Source organism: Hermetia illucens, chromosome 3 (assembly GCF_905115235.1).
Source record: "Hermetia illucens chromosome 3, iHerIll2.2.curated.20191125, whole genome shotgun sequence".
Classification (NCBI taxonomy): domain Eukaryota; kingdom Metazoa; phylum Arthropoda; class Insecta; order Diptera; family Stratiomyidae; genus Hermetia; species Hermetia illucens.
In genome coordinates, this window is record NC_051851.1 from 177,689,373 (window position 1) to 177,705,027 (window position 15,655).

Here is a 15,655-nt window from a genome sequence, read left to right on the forward strand (position 1 = left end):
TAACTGACAAAACCTGACACAATTCAGATACACCTAACGTACCATTCTTTCAAGGATCTTTTCTCACATGCAAAACGTCTTCATCCAACTGCCTTCACTATCAATTTGCCACGAAACCGTTTTTACAATAAACTCAACCGTGCTCCACAGGACATGCGCTCCTTCAACGTCTTTTTGCCGTCTTGAAAGTCACGCGGGAATTTGATATGGATACTTCCTAGCCGCCAAACTTGTCGGCGAATTTGTTTCCTTGAATGTCAGTTGGTCATAGAACTTGGATATGAAAAGATTTCAAACGTCTTGCAACGGGAATATAACGAATTTTGTGTACATTACTCGCACATGTCAACGGAAGGACACGTTTTACGGTGTCGTTTTATAGAGTGTACATGTTGAGTGGCTAATCGTAATCGTAGTAATGAAAGCGGTTGTGATTGGATTAGTTTGGTTCGGATTGTTGCAAAGTACTATTACCGCACCATCGGATATCAACCGTAAGATTTTTTTAGTATTGTGTCCTTTTTTGATGTTTTTGTTTAGAGGTCGAAGTTTGGAATGGGATAGGATTAAACCGAAGTGGGTGGTATATAGGGTTCTAATTATTGAGTATATTTCCACCAATAATTTTTGGAAAGGACCTTTTCAGTCCCCAAAAAAACTCCACAGGTGGCTTTATTTTGTATCTAAATAAAGTGATTTTTTCAGAAACCTTTGTATAGACCATTGTGTACAGCAATGATGTAAGTTAAAAGATTGCGGTTCAGAGAGTGATGCAAGTCAGAAAGTCAACTCTTTCAGGATAACAAATCCTTTATGGAAAACTCTAATCTTGGAGCTATTGATTGAATTATCTGTACTTCCTTGCCTCCGACTCAGTGTTGAGCATGAACAAATCTTTGGCCTCATATCAGAGGCACATGTTCAGAAATGAATAAGTTAGAAGTATTCCTGGGAAAGTTGACTTGCATATTTGGTATTTTTGCGGTAGTTTAAGTGAGAATTGGGGGAAATAAAGTGAGAAGGCAGGAGAGTGAAATTTCTTTTTCAGAGAGTATAGGATGAGGATATTTCTGCAATTTTATTTTTTCCATAAGACTAATTTTCTTAGTCAAGAAATCCAGTGGCATGCATTGATGGGAATTTCTTGATTTTTCCTAAATTCGCTGAACAGCTTTGTCATGCTGTACATTTCATAAATTGTTGTTCCTTTATTTTCAAATATCATTTGCAGTTGGAATTTATAGATATATAGATATATATATATATAGATCAAAAAGCCCACGGACCCTCTTCCCGTCCAACCGGACCGAGGAGCGACCAACCTAAGGATGGGCTGAAGGCAACATCCAACAGGACAGGACTCTTCGGACTATAGCACAGGTTGCAAGGATAACCGCTTTTTGCATCTCCATGTATAGTCCAGCCCTAAGATCGAGCGTTCTCAGCGCTTTATGTAAGTTCTGCAGGACTAATCCCGTCGCTGAAGTTACTACTGGGACTACTTCGATCTTTTGCAGTCTCCAAGTCTGCTTCATATCGTCTGCCAAGGGGCCGTAGTTCCGGATTTTTTCGTGCTGTTTTTCAACAGTGTTCCGGTCCAACGGTACGGCTACATCGATTATGAAGCACGCTCGTTCTTCCTTCAGAAGCAGAACTAGATCGGGTCTGTTATGATTAACACTGTGTATAATTTTTTGTTGGGAGCAAAGCATCCTGAATTGAAGTTAGGAATGCTTCGGTCTCATAGAAAAGTACACCATTTGTCAACCATTTGTTGGAGGGTTCGATGTCAATGCCTGACAACAACAAATTTTTTATATGACCTCCGTGAATGGGTTTCTCTTTCCACATGTCGATCTTCTGTTGGACTGAAGTAACATTCAACATGGGATCCCATTCTCTGCTTCTCAAGTTCAAAGGAGATAATTTATTATCTGCCATGACGGTAGCCTGGTGTATTTGGCTTGAGGATTGTTTCTCAAAGAAAAACTCACGAAGAGAATGCACTTGATTGTAGTGCAACGTTTTTAAATCAAGTACCCCCTTCCTCCCTGATGACGTGACGTGATAGTGATCCTCAATTTTTCGGCAGCTCTATTGTGCATGTTGTTGTTTGCAAGAACTACCCTTACCCGTCTATTGACAGATTCTAAATCAGTATTACTCCACTGTATCACACCGAAAGTGTATAGAAGGACGGGAATGGCGAAGGTGTTGATTGCCATGATCTTATTTTTCCCGTACAGCTCAGTTTTAAGGACAAGATCCAGACGCCGTTCAAATTCCCCCAACAACTTAGATTTAATTATTGCCACAGCAGGTGTTGTTGCTTGCAATATGCCGAGGTATTTTTAGACGTCGTCCGAATCCATACCCTCAATTCGGATGTCATTTTGGCTGTATCCTTCGTTGTCGGTGTGTTTTCCCCGAACAATTGTTTTTATGCGACATTTTTCCAAACCCAGCTGCATGCCGATATCCCTGCTGAACTGGATGGTGATGTCCAGCAAGGAGCGAAGTTGGTTCTCGTCTTTGGCATACAATATGATGTCGTCAATGTACATTAAATGGCTTAATGTACATTTCGACAATATTTTTTTTTTCAAGTCAGGGAATTCCCTTCACCAACGGGAGGGGAGGGGAGGAAGGGAGTTGTTAGTTCAGGGAACCCCTTACCGTCCGATCCCTCCACCGATCGAGTTCAATCTTCTTCGTAGTAAGAAGAGCCCGAACATAGTGCGCAATACGATTCCAGCTGCCAGCGCTCTTCAGCATCTCTCGCACAATGTTATCAGGAGAGAGCTCCCCTGTGTCTGCATAAAGCTGCTGGCGGAGGCCGTCCCACCTCTCGCAAGAGAAAAAGGTGTGTTCAGCGTCATCCGCCACTCTATTGCAGAACACACAATCAGGAGATCGCGCCTTCCCAACCCTGTGCAGGTAAAACTGAAAACCTCCGTGCCCACTTAGAAGTTGGGTAAGGAAGTAATCAATCTCACCGTGCTTTCTGTTCAACCATGGATCTAATTTGTCGATGAGCCGCGCAGTCCACCTGCCCCTTGGCTCATTTTGCCAAGAAAGTTGCCACTCGTTAAGGGTGCGTTGACGTTCTTCACGGGCAACCACTTCTCTTAAGTTTTCGCCCTTACGGCGGTAGATAGCTTTGCGCTCCTTGGCAAGGAGGGCAACGGGGATCACTCCCGCAATCACCATCACAGCCGGTTCGGAGACCGTGCGATAAGCAGACGCCACTCGCAAAGCTCCCCGCCTCTGCACTTGAGCGAGGCGTTTACGATGCACCTCCTTGTCAAGGGCATCAGCCCATACCTCCGCACCATAGAGAAGGACGGACTGCGTTGCTCCCATGAGGAGACGTCTCCTAGTTGATATAGGGCCGCCGACATTCGCCATTAGCCGACTCAAGGCCGCGACTCCTGCTGCAGCCCTGTCCGCTGCTGCTTTGATTTGCTCGAAGAAGCTCATCTTCGAGTCGAGCATTAAACCAAGGTATTTAATCACTGGTTTTGACTCTATAGTCAACTCGCCGATCGATATGGGACGCAAGGTCGGGATTCTCCTTCTGGTCAGGATGACTACTTCGGTTTTTCAAGCGCAAGGTTGAAACCGCGAGCAGTCATCCATCCGCTTACCCGTCGCATTAATATGCCAAGTCTGCTTTGCGCCTGTTCAACAGTGCGCCCGGCAACAAGTGCCGCAACGTCGTCTGCATAACCGACCAGGCGCGACTCTTCAGGCATATCGAGTCTCAGCAGACTATCGTAGGAAGCGTTCCAGAGGTCCGGCCCTAGGATGGATCCCTGCGCTACTCCCGACGTGATTTCCATCCTCCTCTGGCCCTCTAGCGTCTCATAGAACAGGGAGCGGTCTTTCAGATAATCCCTCAATATCCGCAAGAGATAGCTTGGCACGTGAAAAGAGTTCTCTAGTGTGCCTAGCATATCTGTCCATCTTACGGAATTGAAGGCATTTCTGACATCTAGCGTTATGAGCAGCACTATCCGTCGAGATCGGCGGCTGTGTGCCCCGGCTCGATTAAACGCATCTACGACCTCCATAACAGCATCCACTGTAGATTTCCCTGTTCTAAACCCGAACTGCCTTGCAGATAAGTCCCCGGCAGCACAGATCGCTTCAGCGAGTCTACCTCTGATGAGCTTCTCGAGCACTTTTCCGGCCGTGTCAAGCATACACAGCGGTCGGTATGCAGACGGGAGCTCCGGGTCTCCTTTACCCTTACTGATCAACGCGAGTCTGGCCACTTTCCAGCGACAAGGAAAAATGCCCTCCTTCAAGCACGCGTTGAACACTTCCAGCAGCAATTCTGGCCGTTGGCGGAACACCAGTTTGCAAACTTCCGCCGGGATGCCATGAGAACCTGGCGCCTTCCTGTTTTTCATAGTGAGAACCGCTTCTTCGAGTTCTCCCATTGTGAAAAGGGGGCAATCCACGACGCTTTCCGCGCTGTTTACATCAACCCGTACAGGGTGTCTGGGGAACAATGCCCGCACAATGCGGTCCATCTGGTCGGTGCTCAATATGCAGGGCTTCCGCAGAGCCCCGATTTTCCGAGTGACAAGCTTATAGCCAAGTCCCCACGGGTCATCATTCACCTCATTAACAAGCTTTTGCCAGCCGCGAGCTTTGCTTTTATTTATAGCGCTGCGGAGTCTCCTTTTTGCTGATCTATATTGTGCCTTTATGGCACATGCCTCCTCGTTGGCGTACAAACGTTGTGCCAAACGGCGGAGCTTATGACACTCCTTCCGTAGGTCGGCAATTTCCGCCGTCCACCAGTACATAGAAGGCTTGTCGCGCCTGGGGCCTCTCCGGGGCATGGAAGCCTCACACGCCGTCGTTATCAGGTTCATCATTGAATTTACGACGGTGTCAGCTGCGACACCACCACCCTCCATACCCTCAATTCGGATGTCATTTTGGCTGTATCCTTCGTTGTCGGTGTGTTTTCCCCGAACAATTGTTTTTATGCGACATTTTTCCAAACCCAACTGCATGCCGATATCCCTGCTGAACTGGATGGTGATGTCCAGCAAGGAGCGAAGTTGGTTCTCGTCTTTGGCATACAGTTTGATGTCGTCAATGTACATTAAATGGCTTAATGTACATTTCGACAATATGCTATGCTTGACTTGGAACCCGTATTTGCTTTCATGCAAAAGATGGGATAGCGGATTCAAAGCCCAAAAAAAACCACAGTGGGCTTAGAGAGTCGCCTTGGAAAATGCCACGCCTGATTGGTATCTCTCCTGATGTTTGTGAGGATACCGATAGCTTCGTGCTCCACTTCCTCATTACTGTTCTCAGAAGAAGAACGACATTCGGGTTGATTTTATACAAGCGTAACACTTGTAGTAACCACGAATGTGATATGGAGTCAAAGGCTGATTTATAATCGATGTAGGCTGTCGAGCTGTTTCGTTTTTGGTGGACAGCCTGCTTTACAGCTACCGTATCGATTATAAGCTGTTCTACGCAGCCTCGAGAGCCTTTTGCGCATCCTTTTTGCTCCTCAGCTATCAATTTATGAACATCAAGATGTTTTGAGATGTTCTCGCACAGAACTGAGGTGAACACCTTGTAGATGGTAGGAAGACAAGTAATTGGTCGACATTTTAAAGGGCAAGAGACACCCTGTTCCTTGGGGATGAGGAAATTTATCCCCGGCAATCATCTGGTTAAATTGATTTGCCAATATCCTGTGAGTGCTCTTGAACCTCTAAATTGCTGGATTCGCTCCAAACACTTCTCCAGAAGTCTCCTGCCTGATCCAGATCGAGGTTACTTTCCCTATCTGAGTTGGTGAGATTTTTGTAGAATCCCCGTTGATTCTGGAAGAACAAGGTGTTGTCTGTCCTTCGCTGAAAGCTTTTCTGATACCTACGGATGCGATTGGAGCATACCGCAAGTTTCTGCAGCAGTAATCTCGCTAGCCAAACGATCAGCCAAAATTCTGTCAACGGCAGCAATGATGTTAGTAGTTGCCAAAGTAAACTTCAGATTTGGGATCTTTGGCCTAGCGTCTGGGAGAATCTCAGCATACTCTGTGAATGCGACCTGGAATGCGGTCAAAGCCTCATTATAAATTGGGTCGACATCTCCAGTTACTAAGCTTCTCCTGACTACTGGATTCATGGAGTGCCTTACAGGTGGAGTACTTGTGTTACTCCTTTGACTAGTCCGGTAATTTGATGACTCCAGCCCGAGCTCAAGTGAAACCTCTTGGAAGATTTGTTGCCTAGTTGGTAAAGCAACTCGGTTGTTATTCACTATCACCCGGTACTGGTTGACGACGTTATGTTCCGGAACATGACTTAGCTCCGGAAATCGGGTTATGAACGCGTCATGTAGTCGATGTCTGTACCCTGATGGATTCCGTTCCAAATCCGTGACACGGTAATAGGCGCGGACGATAAATTCGTTGAGTTGGTTCGTCCAAACCATACGACGCCTAGGTCTCCCGTCCCTGGTGGTTGACGTCATAACCGCCAAAACATCCAAGGGCGAAGAGCCGCTCTGATGTTGTTGAACGACCCTTAACCGTGTTGGGTACTGTCTTCGTGTCCCTGGGGTCCCATCAAAAAAATTTGAATTATTTTCCCCAATTTTATTCCCACGAGTATTGGGGAGGCAGTCAACCCTGCAACAGAGCCCCAATATTGCAATGCCCCATGGTTACCTCCAAAGGTAGGGAAGGTATTTGGAGGGGAGCCGCTGAAATACAGTGTAACGTCACTGCAATTCATCCGATAGGCGCGTCGATCCCTTCACCCCGGATTACGGATTTGTTAAGGAGATTTACTCCCCCTGAACGGGAAGAATCGGTAAGGGAGGACGAACACAAAGGGAAACGTTCTGCTTGTCCGCGGCAATTTTTCATTTCAACACACTCCCCATTTGTTAACTCCAGAGTTTTAGTGAATATCAACCAACAACGTTAGTCATGTATGTTGAAATTCTATTCAGTATACAGAAACGAGGTCCTAATTATAGAAAATTAACACAAAATAGAGAAAAAATTCTCACTCATCTATGTCCTCACAACAGCTACAGTGGGTTTTCTAGGAATGTTGATCTCCTCCTCTTTTATCTCTCACCCATTTTTCTGAAACCTTGAAACATTGAGGTTAGCTAGGATTCCCTTATAAAAAATATCGTCAAGAGATATCGCACTGCGTCCTAAAAGAATTATTGTGTCTCTTTACTGATTATAGTATACCTTTAAACTATAGTATGTCGTTCAAACCTATACCTGCCGCAAACTTTGTTATGTTCCCTACTTATAAGTGTTTCTACCTGAAATTAAGTCTTCTCCCAGGTGTCTGAACCTACTATGCATAAGTGTCATACACTGTCCCAGAATATATGTGGAGGTTTCATCTCTCTCCTCGCAGAAGCTACAGACAGTATCCGTAGACATCCCTATTTCCCCAGGTGATAATTTTACCTCCAATTACCAATGAGTATTCCCACTATGATCCGGAGATTTACACAATCTTTCGAGCGCTTGGGTTTGTATCCCCCATGAGCACCCTAGACTGTTCCATTGTTGGTAAGTTCGCCCAGTAAAGTTCCTTTAACCGCTCCTCTTCATTTTTCAACGTCGCAGTAATGAACCCGAGTCGGACTCCGCAGAATCCTTTTGCTGCTCCTTTCCTGGCTAGCTGGCCCGCTGTCTCATAGCCTTCGAACCATGCGTATTCAGTCTGCTAAAGCTTTCCCATTCCAGTTAGGAATTTACTTGGTAGGCCCTAATTGCTTTAATAGGCGCTTGGCAGTTGGTTATAACAGCAATATTCTGTCCCTTATAGTCTCTTGCGAGGTTGAAAGAGGCACACCTGTCTAAGGCATATATTTCCGCGTGAAATATGCTTACCCATTGGATCCAAGTGTGTTTTCCAGGACCAGAGACGACAGTTCCTACTTCCTCTGCAGTAAGGGATTCGTCAGTGTACCAGGTTATCAGTTGCTGGTGGTGTGCCCTCTTAAGCCAATGTATTTCAAACTTGTCTCACTGGTACTCTCGGACATTTTGCAGATCGCCTTCCATGTCTGCATGTGTATGTGCAGACCTCTTCTCCAGCTTCCCCCGTAGCTTCAATAAAAACCATGGCATTTCTGTCAAAGATATCGTTAAACCTGCAGATCACGTTATTTTGACAGCCGCTTCGTTTAGCTCTTTTAGATCCCTCTTGATATTCTTTGTTTAGAGCGTTTTTCTCATCAAAAGCTTGCTGGCACTCTTCGTCAAGCCACTCATTCTTTTTTCGCCGAGGTTTTCCCTGTAGCCGTCTTGATTGCGCCTTTCAGCTGATTATCAGCTTCTTGGTGATGGTTTAACGTCTACAAGATTAGTTCTTCTAACACTCTGACGGGAGAATGTACGTTGATTAACCAAACCTTGGAAAATTTAGTTTTTCTTAGAAGCGTAAAATTTTATCAGTGATTGATATTTATGATATTGCGCCATTAAGTGAATGGTGTAGGGAATTCCTCGTTTCTTCAATAAAATTTTAGTCTTTTGTTTGTTCCCAATCCAACGCTTTTCCTCTTTCTGTCCATCATTGGGGTGTCAGGCAGAACGCTATTACCCTCTACCGTTGGGTCGGATCCCGAAAAACAACAAGGAAATATATGGGTGTTCCTCATCCTCGATGAATCTTTCTTCTTCAGACAGACAAAAGATATTGCCTTGCCTTTGGCAATAGTTTTATATAGCCTGGTTGCTTCTGTGGTTTGTTGTATTCCTTTACAGAATTCCCTAAAGCTGTTTCCGTATCCGGTCTAGGCCTGCCTTAACACAGCCTTTCCACAACGGGAGCGGAGAGGAGGAAGGGAACTGTTAGCGCAGGGAACCCCGTGTCATCCGGTTCTTCCACCGATCAAGCTCTATCTTCTTTGTAAGGAGAAGGATCCGAACGTAATGGGCGACATGGCTCATCTGTTAGCGCTTCTCAACATCTCCTTGACAATGCTGTCTGGATAGAGATCCCCTGTGTTTAAATAGAGCCGCTGACGAATTCCATCCCACCTTCCACAAGAAAAAAAGGTGTGCTGGGCGTCGTCCACAACTCCATTGCTTCCGATTCAGCCAGCACCTAAGTTGCCAATGAGTCGTACAGTCCATTTGTTTCTATGTTCATTTTGCCAAGAAAGTTGCCACTCGTCTAAGGTGCGTTGCCGTTTTTCGCAAGCAACCACCTCTCTTGGCTCTTCTCCCTTGTGCTTGTATATGGGTTGGCGCTCCTTACCATGAAGGACAACGGAGATCTCCCCCGAGATCATCGTCACGGCGGGTTCAGAGACAGTGCTGTACGCAGGTACCACCCACAAAGCTCCCTCTCTTAGTACGTGCACGAAACGCTCACCAAAGGCGCTAATCCGTACCTCCATGTCGTACAGCAGGACAGACCGCTTTGAACTCATCAGGAGACGTCGCCTACTAGATGTATAACCCCCAATATTTGCCATTAACCTAAATAAACCCTAAACTCTAGCTACAGCCTAGTTCACTGCTACTTTGATTTGCTCAAAAAAGCTCGTCTTTAAGTCAAGAGTCAGTCCAAGGTACTTTGCCGTTGGTTTTGGCGAGATTATCGATTCGCCGAACGATATGGGGCGCAGGATCGGAATTTTTTTTAAGTCAGGATGACTACTTCACTTCTTTTCAGTGCAAGGTTGAAACCATGAGCAGTTACTCTCTTTCAGGCAAGCCTTGAATGCGCCGAGCAGTAGGTCTGGCCGATGAGGGAAGATCAGTTTGTATACCTCTGCTGGGATACCATCGGGTCCTAGCGCCTTCTTGTCTTTCATAGATAGGATTGTCTACTCCAATTTTTTTATAGAAAAGAGTGGGCACGTGATAATCCCGTGTGGAGTCCGGAAAGAATAGTGCACCTACAATGCGGTCCATCAGCTCGGCCTTAAGTGAACAGCGTTTCCACAGAACCCCGGTTTTTCCAGTTACCAGTTTTTAATCGAGTACCCACGAGTCCTCACTCACCTCGTCGACCATATCCTGCCACCAGCGAGCTTTGCTCCTGTTTATTGCCCTACTCCTTTTCGCTGATCTATACTCTGACAAAGTGGTACATACCTCCTCCCGGTCGTTTAAACGTTGTGTCAAGCGACTAAGTTTGTAACACTCCTTCCGAAACTTTGCAATTTCCGCCGTTTTGCCACGTCTCGATGCCCTCCTTTATATGGAGGCTCTGCAGCCCGGCGTTATCAAGTGCATAACTGACTGTGTTAGTTGTGTTCCGACGCGAGGGTTACGGCTGGAATGCATCCCTCGCCAGCCAGGACACCGGAACGTTCAGGTGGATCTGGTGTATACAACTTTCAATCGTGTTCTCACCGCCATTCGTTTTCCTCTGGAGTGTTGGTGAGGCATGTCTGATTTAAGTGCCCTGGCATTGAAGTCACCCCCAGCCGGGATCTGTCTCTTTGTGCCCAAGATAGCGTCCTCCAGAATATCAACCCTACGTCAAGAGGCCGGCGTCGTCGCATTCGGTGTTATATAGACACTGAAAAAAATTACCCTTAAACACCAAATCCAGTCTTAGGCAAGAACTCTAAGGAGAGTGCCGTCCCAAAAACCCAAATGGCAGTGGCACCTGATATGTCAGAGTGCCATAAAGCGGAGTTCTATCTCTCCCAGTTCTGCTCTGAAGACTGGACACCACATTGTGCGCAACGTTCTTATCCGACGCGCACGGTCTCTGCATAGGACGCAACTCTCCTTTTCGTTGCAGGTTTTCGCTTTATAGCCCGCCTAGCCGCATTTGCCACATATTGGTGTTCTGCAAGGTCCCCGACAGGCGCTTGTGGTGTTCTCAACGGGAGGCACGGTTGTTTCTGCTTCCCGAGGATTTTCTCTATAAAATGAAATTCTGTCCAGGAGCTCTTTCAACTCTATCAGCCCGTTCACTACTAGTCCCAAAAGAGCTGGCTCCTGATACACGCCACAACTGCCACCCTGGCAGAGCTAGGCTCACATCGCCCCATCAACCTCAAAAAGGAGTTGTCGACGACTCCGGGGAATCCCAGTGTTTCCCGAGACTACTATATAGAACGTAGGTTAGAACTACTTACTCGGGCACCTCGGGGACGCCACTCCCCGTATCGTAAGCGACCCGTTGACGACCCTAGAAGGGAATCCACTAGAGAGACTATATATCGATATTCTGCATCAAGAAGATTGAATAGAAGGAGGGTTTCTCTGAGAATAACTTACGGAGGTGCAAGGATTCAAGGCATGTATCCTTCCGCTGCTGACGGTAGTTTCATTGTTTTTAATAAGGATAGTACAGTCATCACGCATGCAAAACCTTTTAATGAATATTTTCAAATCTAAAATTTCCGGAGATTCCAAAAAGAAATGAATCTTTATCTTTATTAAGGGACTTATAGTTTTCTTATAGTTAGATACGTTTCGCAGAAAACACTGCAGACATTACAAAAAAAAATAATATTTTTTTGCAATTTCTAATTTTGCTTTCTCATCACCGTTGAAAGAATCCACCCTGAAAATCATAATTAGTCCCCTTTACTATACAAATCCTTACAAACAAGACAAGTTTATCAGCTGCAACACAAACCAGAAGTCCTTTTCTGTCTAAGACGCAAAAAAAAAAACGTGAAATTAGTATCTTCACCCAATGGCATTCACCCCAAGTAAGAACAACGAGATTCAGTGTTTGTATCCACCCTCTTGAGGAAAATGAAAATATTCCTCCCACGGAATCATCCCTTTTTACACCATTAATAATTAATTATCCGCTAATTTATTTAAAAATGACATATTTATTTCTTTAATAGCAACTTTGGTAGGCGATGGTTCGGTTACCATTGCAGAGTTTAGCTGGTCCACGAGTTACTTAAGGGAAATAAAAACGAAGGCAACGGAAAGCAATGATAATATTTGAAATTAGGATGTTCCGAAGTCAAACCGGAAAATTCATAGACCCGGCGTATTATATTTTTGGAAAGAGGACTTTTCAGCACTTTTTGCTGGAAAAAATTATAATAATGAAAATCTGAGCCGTAACACAATAATTGAACCTTACACTTGAGATTTAACACTCTACGGGGGATGAATGCTTGGTGTGCATGTTTAAATCTTGCATAATTGTGGTGAGGGGGATGTCCTAATGTTTAGGTTCTACTCCATCTTCTGAGCTTATTTATGGAGTCCTTCTTTCTTTATGAAAAACAGCAATTGGTTTCCGGTCCCTCCAGATACCCCATACTTAGGTCATCAGGGTGACTTATCTCCAGTCTACCCTAGACCTGTTTGTGGTTCCCATAGAAACATTTTATTGTGTGCTCCTTATTTATAGGGAATTCGCGTTGCCCCTCATGGAAATATCCTTTCAGTTGTTCAAATAGTTTCTCCAAAATGTCTGACATGCATGCATACGGGTCTCATACAAGTGAGTCACCAATCTAAGCATATAACTCTTCCTGAATGAGTATCTTCCAGGATATATCAATTAACTTTAGTTTGCATATTTCTACCAAAGGAGCCAAGGAATATCCTCGACTTGTCAATAATAGTTGTGGAGATTTTATGTATGGAAAATCCAGAAACCTACGATAGCACGCAATGTCTACTGGCATATAGGGTTCAAGCGATTATGTCTGGAAAAGTGAATGTTTTGTGATTTATAACCGTTAATAGGCCGTAGAAAGTTAGTTTATGACTGTTAAAAAGAAGAGTAAATTGTTTGGTGTTTTTATTGATGATTCTGCGAAAAAATGTGATTCGCTAATGGTTTTTGATGGGGTTCGAGGTATTGGGGAGAAATAATGGATTGTTCTTTGTGTCGCTAACCTATGAATTTATTTTGCATACATTTCCACTAAAATAGATTTATTGTTTTTTGAACGCTCCTCCTCCTCCTTGTTAATATACGGTAGTAAGACACATCTTTTTTTGAAAGTATCCAGTGTCTTTTATAGTGTTAAGCACCCCATGACTATCGCACTCCAGTCCTAACTTGAGGGATTGATAATCTGCATTTTTGAAACCTTGTGAAGTTTTTGTCCTAATTTCCTTAGTAACTCCCTCAGGAGTCGTTAGCGATTTTTAAACGGGTCGCTTACGATACGAGGTGTAACGTCCCCAAGGTGCCCGAGTAAGTAGTTCTGTCCCCTAGCTGGCAGCATACCTGCGTCCTAGGTAGTAGCCTCGAGAAAGTTTCTCGGTGAAGAGCGAACTGCTAATGACCAATACACGCCGGGACACACTGGGAGTCCCCGGAGCCGTCGACAACTCCCTGTCGACGTCGATGGGGTGATGTAAGCCTAGCTCTGCCAAGGTGGTAGTTGTGGCGTGTATCAGGAGCCAGCCCCTTCGGGACCCTGGTCGGGTAGTGTGCATTGAACCGATGTTAGTAGACCGCGTTCCCCCGAGCGAGCGCTGATCCGTCCGTGAATTCCGGGATCAGCTAAGCGTAGGTCAGGCCTCAGGGAACTGGGGTAAGGGCTGTGTCCCCGAGGGTATACCCGCTCCTGACTATTGCGGCCCGCTCCCTTGCACACGATGCGCTGGTAAACAACTCAAATGGAGAATAAAAACGAAAGAAACGAGAAGATAGTGAAAATGGAGAGTGAGCTGGCTGCGTTTATTGCGCCGTTCGCCCCAGCGCCCAGCGAAGGACGCAACAAGGGCTGAAATACCCGACGAGACATCGGGACGCGCAGACGGAGAGAAAGACACGAAAAATGATGCGGCACCTGCAACACAGATAGGAACCCAGACCATACCGCACAGTGCTATAATTGGGGAAAGAGGCACAGTGGAAACTCCCGAAACTAGTAAAATGGTTTCGAATATAAGCCGAGTGGAAGGACTGTCGATTACTCTGGCGCAAGCTGAAAAGGAAAGACTTACTAAGAAATGCACGGCAGTTGTGAAGCACATGCGATCTTCGACGTTCCTTCAGAAAAACGTCGGTAAGGGGGTGAAAAACGGGCTAATGGAACTGGAAGAGCTCCTTGACAGGATTTCATACTATAGGCGAACATGGAAAGTAAGACAAAATCCACAGGAAGCAGAAACAACCGCGCTACCCGAGGAGAACACCACGAGTACCAAACGGATCGCTGACACCCCATTGCAGAGCGAACTTGGTAAAAAACGAAAAGAGGAAGGGACATCTGAAGGAGACTTCACTCAGGTACTCTCCAGGGCTGAAAAGAAGAAGGCGAAGAGGATCAAAAGACAACAACACGTCGCACCATCAGAAAAACCTCTGCCTAAAACTAAAGCGGACACGAAGGACGGAATGCCAAAAGAAAAGGTGGTGAGACGAAGGAAGACTAAACCGCCAGCTTTGCTAATTAAGCCGACGGAAGGCAAGACTTTTGCGGAAGTCCTCAGCGAAATCCGTTACAAAATCAAACCCGAAGACAACGGAGCAGAAGTGTCTTCCATACGTAAAACGAAGGGTGGTGGAGTCTTAGTCGAACTAGACCCGAAGACTATAAATAAAGTCACGTTCTGTGAAGCAGTCAAGGGGCTTCTAGGAGAAAAAGCTTTAGTTTCTAGCCTGGAACCCACGTGTGCTTTAGAAATCCGAGACCTTGACTGTCTCATGGAAAAGAACGAGGTAGAAGAGGCCATCAAACGCGAATGCCCGGATGTAACCAATGTCCGGATTGATATCACCTCCGCAAACTCCCGAGGCCAAAAACTCGCTGTGGTGGAAGTTGCCAAGCAATACGCGAGAAAGCTTCTAAACAGCGGGAAAATAAGAATTGATTGGGTAGTGTGTAGGATACGAATTCGGGCCGCCCCAACCAAATGTTACAGATGTTTGGACTATGGGCACACATCTGCAAACTGTCGGGGACCTGACAGAAGGGCAACATGCCGTAAATGCGGTCAGGCAGGCCATAAAGCTGCAATGAAAAGGAAAGCTGCGTCCTATGCAGGGACCGTGGCGCGACTGATGAGAGCATTGCGCACACTGCGGGATCGGGGCGGTGTCCAGTTTTCAGAGCAGAACTGTAAAAAGCTAGGATACGGTCAACATGACTCGCATTCTACAAATCAATATGCACCGGAGTGCAACCGCTCACGAGTTGCTAGCGCAGTTCGCTGCGGAGACTACAGCTGATTTAGTACTCATCAGTGAGCAGTACCGAAACAAGGGCCCAGTTTCATGGCACCCCGACATATCAGGTACCACTGCCATCTGGGTTCGGGACGGCACCCTCCCGGGGGTTCTTACTCAAGGCCGAGGAGACGACTTTGTCTGGATTCGGTGTTCAGGGATAACGTTTTTTAGTGTCTACCTTACGCCCAATGAGACAATGCCGGACTTTCGTCGGAGGCTTGATGCTTTGGAGGACGCTATCTTAAGCACAGATGGGCGGATCCTGGCCGGGGGTGACTTCAATGCTAGGGCACTTGAATGGGGCATGCCTCACACAAATTCCAGAGGGAAACGAATTCTGGAAATGGCGGCGAGAACAGGACTGGTAGTTCAAAACACCGGATCCACCCCAACGTTTCGACGCCCGGGCTACGAAGGAAGCATTCCAAACGTAACCTTCGCGTCGGAATCACTGGTGTCGCTGGTGGACGGGTGGCGAGTTCTGGAAGACTTTTCGG

The 15,655-nt window shown here is 46.0% G+C and overlaps 1 protein-coding gene across 1 annotated transcript in view; it reads left to right on the forward strand.

Annotated features, from left to right (window-relative positions):
* Positions 1-279: 279 nt before the first annotated feature.
* LOC119652355 (neurotrimin) overlaps positions 280-15,655 on the forward strand; it is a 39,441-nt gene continuing 24,065 nt past the window's right edge. The window contains exon 1 of the mRNA XM_038056438.1: positions 280-494. Within this exon, the coding sequence (XP_037912366.1) occupies positions 419-494 (76 nt within the window). The 5' untranslated portion in view covers positions 280-418. The remainder of the gene's footprint in view (positions 495-15,655) is intronic.